The following is an 11,470-nucleotide window of genomic DNA, read 5'->3' as shown; positions in this document are numbered from 1 at the left end:
ACCCGATTTACAATCAAATTTAAACACAAACGCTATTTCTTTCTTTAGCTTAGATATTAATTTGATTTAATTCCCATGATGTTATAAAATCGTGCAAAATAGCTATCCTCAAATTTTATTCTTGATTGAATCGAATACATAGGTAGTAGTTTCGGTTTTTATATTATGTCATTTATTTACTAACAATAATATTACAGAATGAAGATGTATTTAATGAAGTGAAATAAATAAATAAGTTTTATTAGTATGATTAGAAAGATAAGGAAGAGGAAATGGTACGAGGGATTTTTAGATATTAGACAACGGAAATATGAAAGAGTTTATTAAATATAAATTAGATAAACATATTTTTCGCGTGCTTCTTTATTTCCTAATTGCACGTCATTTTGTTATTCGACGCAAAACACTTTCATAAATAACTAAAAATAAATAAGCTTTTTATTAATCAATTTATTTAAAAGTGGTGAAATTAGATCAGCTATACTAATTAAATAAATAATTTGTTACATGCGTCTATTGTATAAATATTTCTAAAACTACCCTACCTACGTAGTAAATATTTTACTTAATTTGTTCCTCCATTGAGTTTTCGTAATCAAATTAACTTCTAAAAATTGCTGTACATAGTTACATTTCAACATAATAAATAATTAAATAGAATTATTGATAAATCATTAATCGCACAATATGCTAGGAATTATATTTACAACGTTTGTAATTTGACTAAAATACAAAATTGATCACAACTTCTCAAATCTCTTATGACAAATAGCATTCATTGTATGACCTCCCAGGTAACCGACTGTATTCCAATCGATTGTTCATTCTATGTACAACCACAAATAATATAATACTATAGTATAACTTGAGGAAAGACTTGAGACCTGAAGAGCTATTAACGCATTCTCAATTAATATACTCCAGTCTAAACGGATCACTACAAAACTAACGGTTTTTGCATTTGAAATTTTGCCGTCGCACCATCCATGTTATATAAAAATCACTTGCGTAAATCCTTGATAATTTTATATTTGTGTATTCTGAAGACGATCGGCTCTCGTTTGGGGCGCGGCGTCTGGGTCACAGAGGAGGGTCGCTTGCGGTACGTGTAGCCCCCGTTCTTGTTCGGCCGAGCGTATATCACCACAGGTTGAGATTCTTCCTCGTTGGATAAAGAGTTAGAGTACTTGTGGCTGTTCGAGCTGTACGCGTAGTTATTATAGTCGTACGGTTCATATTCCTCGGTCTGTGTGGAGCCGTAAGCTTCGAGATCTCTGTCTGCCGGTGGTCGGTTGCGTTGTTTATGATTGGGGATGTATTTATTCATGGGCGACGGTGACAGGAGGTGCACGATGGGCATCGGCGCGTGCAGCGGGATGGCGGCGTACGCGTAGGGCTCGTAGTCCTCTGCGTACTGCCTGGCGTACACGGGGTGCGCGTCTCTTCGCCGTTGTAATGCATCACGGAGAGATTCGCTGACAAGACCGCCCACGCATAGCGATAGCATTAATAGTGTTTTCTGAAATTAAATTGACACATTAATAATTTAAATTTAATAAAACTTATTTAGTAACCCTAGCCAGATTAATGAATTTTTAAATTAAAAAAATGAAATATACTACCTAAACATATATAATAATTAACCGTAAATTCACAATGCATGAAAGATGAATTCATGTAAATTAACTTCTTTTTAATATTTTTAATTATATAATTTTCCTTTTAATTATTTTTCAAATTAAAGAAACTCACAATATAATCCATAGTTAGAGACGGGCACGTGCACTTATCCCGGCGTCAGCAGTGCGAGTGAGGCGCGGCGCGGCGGGCGGCGGCGCCTCGCGTGCGAGTTGCGACCCACATCACCACTACCTGCATCTATTATTCACAATACGACATTTCAGGAAAAAACGCTTAGACAAGAGTGTTTCGCTTTCAATTATCGGGTTCTTAATAGCGTGATTGGTATTTTTTTGTTTAAGTTATTAGTTATGCCCGCTTAGAACGGTTCTGAGAAGGATTAAGTACTTTCGTTGTCTTCTAAGTAAAAAGCTGTTACGTTTTAAAGGTATGATCATTTGAGGAAATGCCGTATGTTAGCCGGCACACGTAATCTTGATTCTTGAGAAATAAAAGATGTATCTCTATCTATACATATAGAGCAACATATGTTTTTAATTACCTACATATAAATGTTTTTTGAGAACATTAATAGTTTAATAACGCATTCCAACGAATAAAAAAATACTTTTCTTCAGTGACTGAATTTTAAAAAAGCCACACGTTCAATGAAAGGAAATTTATTTGAAAACGAAACCCTCAACAAACTGTAAAGATTTTGTTGCGTTGTAAGGTGTAAAAATATTTATATTCTCATTATAAACTGTATCACTTCCTCCACTTTATCTTATAAAATCTTAGAAAGATCAAGCGATTCAGCAAGTCTATACAGCGGTGTGCGGTGTACCCGGCGCGTGTGCGCGGGCCGTTCGATTATGCACGAAGCCGCTCATGCGGGCCGTGACGCGGGACGCGCTTCCTTCCGCGGGTAACTTTGTCTTTGCGTACATTATGTTTTCTAGAAATTACGTGGTTCAGCGATTGAACTAACGTTAAAGTTTCAATTATAAGAGCTAATTTAGAAATAGTGGTAGAGAGGTAGAGACTAAAATGTAGAGCTTTGATTTATATATCCTAATAGATGGGCAAAGGTATAGCAGACTTCGTGTACGCATTTAGTCTACTAGATTTCAAGTTATTAGAAGAAGTAACGTCACATAAGGAAGAGTAATATAATAACAATAAGTGAAACCGATATGTAATGTTACTGGATTAATCCAAATAAGTTACTTAACACATAAATAAAGTCCGATTGATTGGTTCAAACTTGTTAACAACTTTGATTAGTTCATTGATGTATATTCATTTACACGAGTTGTTTTTAATTTTAAATCATAGATTTAGTTCATACTTATGTTGTAAGATGTAACAAAATCTATTAAATTCGGTGATGAATTTAAATTTTAATCTTTTACGCAACTTTCAAGAGCTTTGAGGGATTTTGTCTGTAGTCCCAGTCATCGAATTAAAAAATTGTTTATACATATGTACCTACTGCTATTAAATAGATATCGCGACTCTCATATATATTTTTGTAGGTAGTGAATTAATCAGAGTTGTTCCGAATTTCAATATATATTCATACGCAAAGTTGGTTTACTTTCCATATACATATTTATATGAGTTTTAGAAACATAAATTTCACATCGTGTCGTATAGAAATTGTTACATATTACATAAATTATCAGCCGCTTTGTTAACCTTTACAGTATAGCCATTCTGAGCTCGATCGATCTTTATATGGAGTGGAATAAATTATGGATAATAATATGGGTAGATGAGCACATAATATATTTCATTTTAAAATGTATTTTAAAAATGTAATTATGACCATTGTAATATTATAGAAATACTAGATTTCCGCCCGCGGCTTCGCCCGCGTTTGCAAAGGAAAACCCGCATAGTTCCCGTTCCCGTGGGATTTCCGGGATAAAAACTATCCTATGTGTGCTAAATTTCATTGTAATCGGTTCAGTAGTTTTTACGTGAAAGAGTAACAAACATCCATACATCCATACATCCATACATCCTTACAAACTTTCGCCTTTATAATATATTATTATTATAATTATAATTATAATATTATAATATATATTAGATAAATAAAAAAAATATGTACTTGTATATATATATATATTATTATGTCAAATGCATTTCTTATTTTTCTTATTAAAATAGAGCGTTAAACCAAAATACGGATTATTTCCTGTAAATCTGCTTTTAATCTATTTCTCTTTATCATAAAGGAAGAATTTCATTATATAATAATTGTTTTCACTATTGATGACCCGAAATTCTTACATCCTACATTTGGCACGATAACAATAAAACGTACTTTATATGAGTAACGTATAAGACCTAACCCTGTAGGCTACACTCGTTACTGGAATATATTTACCTTGTAAGTAATTCGGTTCACATCACATTGCGTTATATTTCACTTGCCGAATTAGAAGTCATTTTGTACTTACCCCATCCCATCGTACAGTCCTTGATCTCAATGTGATTAAATGACCTCAAAACATGCGTTACACGCAATAGTAGTATTAAAAAAATACGATTAGCAATAGATGATATATGATAGATTATGTGAAATGTAACATTTAATTAATTTGTGATTGAGGCGTCTAACATTGGCCTTCACGGTGCAATTATCTTTAATTACGATGTCTGGACATTTGTTATTTGGTTTACAAAATTTGTATGTATTTATTTAAATTTACTGATTATATTTTAACAAGGTCTCGATGAATATGTTGGGACAATTTAAAAAGTTTGGGCAATAAAACCAATATGTAAAAAAAATAAAGTATATTCTTAAAAAAGTAATAAAGTTTTGGTGGTAGCCTCGGAGACCATCGGTGATGAGTGATACACTCGCCACGACTGCTCCTTATACAGAGTAAAGCTTTAGAGACTGATCACACATTGGAAGCATATTATAGAAGAGTACAGAAGTATTTGGTGTTTGTAAATAGTAGATTAAGATTTACAATGTTTGTCAGAACGTTAGGATCAGACTCTAAAGTTTGGCTATAGTTTTTACAAAAGTTATTTTAAGAAATTTATGACTAAAAATTGACTATTCAGGTGTTCACCAGAATCCGGAAGCATAGGACGAGCCGAGGGAGTAGGAGGGGAGGGAGTAGTGGGCGGCGGGGAGGGAGTAATGCGGGGCAGAGAACGAGTAGTGGGGCTCCTCCACGATCTTGGACACCTGCACGATCTTGGGGACAGACACAACCTTGGGGACGGACACTAGCTTCTGGACTGAGACCACCTGTAAATTAAAAATATTGTTATACAAATTGTAAACACTGCATTAATACGCGAGGAAAACTTTGTTATTTTTATTTTTTTTTTATTGTAACGACTTAATATGTAGTATAAAATATAGACGCAACGCAACTTTTTAAAGTCTAATTGTTTATTTTATTTATTTTTTTTTATTTATTTATTTATTTGTATCAGGCAGCATTGCCCATATATTGTTAGTAGTACTTATTCTAGTGTTAGTAAAACTACATATACTTATTTTTAGATTTAAGAGTTACAAGCCATTTCTTGTTGATAAAATTATGTACATTATTGAGAACTTTTAAAATACTATTATCATTTTTATTAATTCTATCCCTAATTGAAAAATTTTTTTTCCTTATTATAGCATAAAAATCATCTACTCTGTATAATACAAACATATGAGATGCACTACAAAAACGTGGCAATCCCATGAACATCCTGAATGCATTATTATATTGTACTCTAAATGTGTTCATTGTTTTTCGTGTATGCTTCACCCATAAGCTACTTGTATAAAATGACTGACAGTAGGTTGTGAACAATAGCTTTTTGACATTCCTACTACATTTTTTAAATCTTCTTATTATCATGTTTGCCCTAACTGATAGATTTCTTCTCTCCCTCTCTATATCCTCGTCATCACTCAGAGTGCTGGTAACGAAATGCCCCAAATATTTAAATTTATTTACATTAACCAATTCTGTTTCATTAAGATATATCGGAGGGACGTTGTCAGGACCTCGCCCCGACCGAAACACTAAAACATTGCTTTTTTTTTCATTATAAAGTAACCCATGTTCACTTGCATATTTCTGACAGATTCCCACCAACACCCTGAGTCCTCTGATTGAGGGACTGAGGAGAACCATGTCATCTGCATAGCTCAGGTTATTAATGTTAAATCCTCCTATATGACATCCGACATGAGTCGCACTCAGTTCCTCAATCAGGTCATTAATGTACAAATTAAACAACAAAGGAGAGGTTAAACCACCCTGTCTTACTCCACAATTTAGAACGTAGCTATCTGAGAGTGAATTTTGCCATTTTACTACATTCTGTTGATTTTGATACCAAAACCTCAAAATGCGAATAATGCTATCTGACACACCAGACCTTTGCAACTTGCCCCATAATTTATCATACACCACACGGTCAAACGCTTTACTTAAATCGAGAAAGCATGCATAAACTGATGTTTTTCTTTCTGTGTAATAAGCAATACAATTTTTTAAAGAAAATATAGCCAAATCAGTAGAAACATTAGGCCTAAATCCAAACTGTCTATCATTAAGTTTTATTTTATTCTCTAAAGATGGTAGCAAAATCTGTTCAAATACTTTTGAGAATACAGTTGCTAAAGATACTGGTCTATAATTATTAACATCTGAATGATCACCCATTTTGTTTTTGATTATAGGGACAACTGTTGTCCTCATAAATTCCAATGGCAATACGTTATGTTTTATAAAATAATTAAACAAAGTAGTTAATACTGTGATCAGAGAGGGTCCTGCATACATTAAATGTTCAATATTTAACTTATCATGGCCAGAGGATTTACCTCTCTTAACACTTCTAAATGACCTTACTACATCAACATCCTTAATTACAAAATCTACCTGTTTACAAAAATTAATTCCAGAATATAAATTGTTCACCGCTAATGAATCAACATGAAAATGCATTTTAAAGTTATTTGCGATTTTCGTACAATTACTTTCACAACCGATAGTACTAGGGATAGACCTAGTCCCGTTACATGAATTTGTGATACGCCAAAATTTTACAAAATTTTTATTAGTGTGATACTTTGCTAATAAATCATATTTGGATTGTTCTTGACCCATTTGACACTTTCTTAAAGCGGATCGAAACCTATTTCTTGACGACCGCATCAATTGATACAATTCACCATTACGAGGCTTATTAGCTATAATCCATAGTTTAAAATACGCCCTAGCTTCTTTGTGGTATTTCTTGACATGAGTATTCCACTTCAAAATACATTTATTCCTACATTGTTTCTTATTTATATATGTATATATGGCGGCTTGCTGCAAAATGTCAATTATTCTATTATATTCTGATATTATAAGACTTAAATGTGTTTTATTTGAACAATACGAACTACAATTTTGACAATCTAATTTTAATTCTGTATCTTTTAATTTACTTTCACAAAATTTGGCATAGGATTTAATTTGTTGTAGGGATCTATTACCCCAATTTATTTTATTAGGCGCATACTTATCACTCATAATGATTTTGGGTGGCGGAATATTCATGTCAAACTTACAGCACAACCGTAAAGGTAAATGGTCAGACCATGATACATCATAAAGGATTTCACATTTTACAATAGTGCGCGAGGCTGATATTGTACAGACACAGTGATCTAACCACTTCACTGACCCATGCACATCACTTATAAACGTAAACGTCGATTGCATATCCAACATATCAATGTCAGAGCAGCGCCAGTCCATCTCCTCACAGAAAGCCCCAAGTTCCCGTCCAAACAAAGAGTCTGGATGAGCATTGTAATCTCCTAGCATATAAACCATTTGCACATCACAGCTTTCGACAACCGCGCTCATCGCGCTTAGCGTACTTGTAAATTCCGTTAAGTTATCGCTGCAATCACAGGGCATGTACACACTCATCGCAATAAAGAATAAATTATTTATCTTAAACTTAATTGCAACTACACGGGAATTTTCTTCGGCTGTATCAATAATATTCGTTTGTTGAAAAAGATTCTTCCTCCATAAAAGAGCCACGCCACCATATGGTCTACCCTTTAAAATGCCCTCGGAAGCATTTACACCTGAAATTCCATGATAAAGGAAATCTTCGTCAATTTCAGATAAAAAGCCAAGGTCATGTGGCATTAGCCACGTCTCCTGAAGCGCAACGATATCCGAAAGGTGACAAAGCTGACGGATATGTTCTATAGATCTCTTTGCCGATTTACAATTGAATGAAGATATTCTTATGTTAGTAGCCATTTTTTTTATTATTATTTTGAAGATAGATGCGTTCGTTTATTACTTCCATGGGTTTTATTTTTATAAATAAATTTTCTATACACTATACCAGGCGGCCAAAATTCTTCGTTTAAAAATATATTCAATTTGTGCGCTTCTATCGTTACTACAAATGTATTAAAATTTGTTTGATTATTGAATGATTTTAAATAGTCAATTTTAATCACACTTTCCCCCTTTTTTTTAATGTATTCCTCTAATTTATCCGCGGAAATTTCGCAACGAACTCGAGATATATATAACGCTGATGTAGTAGGAACAGCTTGTAATAAATCGTCCGCGTGCCCTTTACCGCGCATATTTCTCTGAGTATTTTTTTTCCTCTTAGTGACTAATTGAAACCCATCACTGTCATTTCTATTATTGTTTTCTCGCGGAGCAGCAACAACGTCTCGATATGAGGAAGTATGTGTACTCGCCTTTACCTTTGTATCTACTATCCTCGACTCGACCGATTCCTTTGTGCATAATACATCCGTCGCGGTCGTTTGAATATTTGTCGAATGGGATGAGGGTACCTTCTTCTGTATCTTTTCCTGTCTACCACCATAATCGGAATGTTGATCTTCCACAACATCTGATTGTTGAGTATGCTTGTGTTGCTCACAGAGTTTCATTTTAATGGAGACCATGTCGTTTTGCATTTCAGTTATTTCGCTTTTCGTAATTAAGTTCATCTTCATTTGCGTAACTTCAGTTTTTAGTGACGTTAACTCTTTTAAAATCTTTGTGACATCCAAGTGGTCAAAAGTTACCGGTGGAATTTTATGCAGATCTCTTGCCACAAAAATAGGTAGGTGGTCAGGTTCTGTTTCCTTCAGCGTTTTAATTATATCTTGAACATTTTTCACAGACCTTGAGTCCCCTTTTCGTGTTGTAATCCGTGTTCCCAAATTTTCACAGATAACGGCTTTAGCATTTTCTATTTCTTTTTCAGAAAAACTATTCGTACATATTTGAGTAATCGCTTGTTCATCAATTACATCAATGCGATTTGATATATAACAGAGAACTTCGTTGATTATTATCTCGTTTTCCGTACTCATTTTTTTTTATTACATATTAAACAATGTTGCACTTCCAAAAGTTTCAATTCATGTTATATGTACACATTACACTTTCAAAAGTTTTAATTCATGTTATATATTTTTAAACTTTACTATTTTATTTAATTATGTACTTAGGACAAACGCTCAACGTTCCGTTGCGTTCAACGTCAGTTGCGTAACCTTGTTTAGAAAGCTTTGTCATTTCAAAAGCTCAATGATCAATTTATAAGTTATATTATGATATAAATGCTTACCTTGGGGACCTGAACGAGCTTGTTAACAGATACGATCCTGGCAGAGGGAGCGCTGTGGATGATGGGCGCGCTGTGCACGTCCAGGGCGTCGTAGCCGTGGCCGAAGTCCAGCGAGCTGGAGTGGAGGCCCAGGTCTCCGTGGAGGAACCCACGCTTGTCGCGCTTGCCCTCTGGGGCGGCGAGGGCCATGGCGGCTAGGAGAACGACGCACACCTGGGATTGAAGAAACGATTAGTATTATGCGCTTGGGAAACTTTGTAAAGTAATGAAGGGATTTTTAAGACGTAGTGTTTAGAATTTGAAGCACTGGTATATTAGTTACTATTAACGTTTTTATTTTTTGTTTTTCGTAAGGTTTAATGAAAATCAAATAAAATAAACTTACGAAAGCTTTCATGGTGAATTTTTTGGTTGTTTGTTTGAAGATCGAAAGGATAAAGTGGACTGTGTAGCATCGATCGGGCCTACAGCGTTATATACGCGGGTGCGTGCTCTGCGCAATCTTCCAGCGCGAGATTGCGCAAACTCTACTCTTATTATAATGAATTGATACGATGACAAACCTAATACTGTGGGGTTAAGTTGCAAAAAGTATTAGAATAATACGCACGGTGTTGGGAAAATTGTAAAAATTTAAATAAATTTATCTGATTATAAAATATAGAGCGAGGAAATCAATTAGGAGCCAATGCCTTATGATTCAATGTCGATTGAGATTCAGAATAGCATTATCATTTATGAATTTTATTTTTGATTCAATTTGTAGTGCTATTTTATATCAGTTTAAGAAAAAAGGTAAAAGTTACATTGAAATATATTAAGTAAATGTAGCATTTTCTACTGGAACAAGATCTTTCTTATACCTGCTGGTAAATGTGAAACCTACATCAATAAAACTTTTATTAAATTCACAAAAATTTATTAAGTGCTTATTTATTTAATTGCAAATATTTTCTTAATAATTTATTCATATGAACAAGATTTTCATTCGAGGTTAAAGTGTATAATTTTGCGTTGTAACTTGTAAAGTTGTAAGTATAAATCTTCAAATCGGTCCTCCAGTGGTCTACAGTGGTCTCCGGAGGTGCATGCTGTACGACCTGTGTGTACGACTGTATCCGTGGTTAGATGTATTATGTATTTCACATTTGTATTGATAATAATTGATAAATGTTAATCTTAGAGCGTAGACGCACTATGCGGGTAGCCGCATTGCGGGTAGCCGTCCGGCTGACCGCAAGCACAATTATGTACGTAATATTCATTTCTATGCGCACTGTGCGATGCGGCTACCGCAACCGCACAGTGCGCATAGAAATGAATATTACATACATAATAATTGTGCTTGCGGTCAGCCGGACGGCTACCCGCAATGCGGCTACCCGCATAGTGCGTATACGCTCTTATATAAGTAATCATAGTACTTATATATACTGTTTGCTTTTATACGTACAATATATAAAATAGATTCATATTGGACAATGCATTAAAAGTAAACTCTGGCTCAAATTATAGAGCTCGATAGCAAATTATACGATTAGAATAAACGACTGCGAGTTATAGAATTCAAATAGAAATTAGTAAAAGTCGTGTAAGAACCGTGCACTTTGCATGCAATTATACCAGGAAGGTTGATATTATAATTTAAACAAAATTTAACAAAAACTACAAGACAGCAAGTGACACATATGCGAGATTACACGATCGAATTGTTTTTTTATTTACGCTTTATTGGTTTAGTTTAAAAGTGATAGTTATGTGTATTAGTGTAAGTAGGAGCAGCGGTCGCGGTGTCTGCGCTCACGAATGCACGAAGCTATAAGCGTTTGTCAAATATTCGACGAATGTCTACCATCTTCCGTTGATTATGAGTTGAGTATAAAAAGTACATTATATAAACATTTGATTATAGTGATATAATTGTTATTAAAAACAATTCTGTAAATTGAAGACACATACATAAAATATTGCTAGTGCCTAGATATGGGTTAGTATTTATCGCTCCAGTAGAGCGATGCTGTTAACTGTTTTAAGCCAACTTCGAAATCAGAGATTTACAAATCGACACGTATCTTACTCGATTAATACGATCAAGTTAAAAAATAATAACCAAATAAAATATTATAATACTATTCTACTGCTTTGTGCTGCAGCTTCATATGTTTCACGCCGTACTCCAACATTCAAGCAGCCGAAT

The 11,470-nt window shown here is 34.2% G+C and overlaps 2 protein-coding genes and 1 long non-coding RNA gene across 3 annotated transcripts in view; all 3 read right to left on the bottom strand.

Annotated features, from left to right (window-relative positions):
* Window positions 1-11,470, bottom strand: part of LOC149487370 (uncharacterized) — a 67,665-nt gene that overhangs the window by 37,255 nt on the left and 18,940 nt on the right. The window lies entirely within an intron of this gene.
* LOC149487374 (uncharacterized) lies at window positions 431-1,897 on the bottom strand. Its single transcript, XM_089697624.1, has 2 exons — window positions 1,753-1,897; window positions 431-1,519 (listed from the first exon to the last, which is right to left on the bottom strand). The coding sequence occupies exons 1-2, from the start codon at window positions 1,762-1,764 to the stop codon at window positions 1,001-1,003; spliced, it is 531 nt and encodes a 176-aa protein (XP_089553750.1). The 5' UTR covers window positions 1,765-1,897; the 3' UTR covers window positions 431-1,000.
* On the bottom strand, window positions 4,417-9,791 carry LOC149487373 (uncharacterized). Its single transcript, XM_089697622.1, has 3 exons — window positions 9,659-9,791; window positions 9,274-9,486; window positions 4,417-4,900 (listed from the first exon to the last, which is right to left on the bottom strand). Exons 1-3 carry the CDS (start codon window positions 9,668-9,670, stop codon window positions 4,715-4,717), a joined length of 411 nt encoding a protein of 136 aa, XP_089553748.1. The 5' UTR covers window positions 9,671-9,791; the 3' UTR covers window positions 4,417-4,714.

Source organism: Colias philodice, chromosome 7 (assembly GCF_061535455.1).
Source record: "Colias philodice isolate Cphi_HAF_F1 chromosome 7, ilColPhil1 Martin Lab GWU primary, whole genome shotgun sequence".
NCBI classification, from domain to species: Eukaryota; Metazoa; Arthropoda; class Insecta; order Lepidoptera; family Pieridae; genus Colias; species Colias philodice.
Note: the sequence above shows the minus strand (reverse complement) of the source record. Positions and strands in the feature narration are given on the sequence as shown.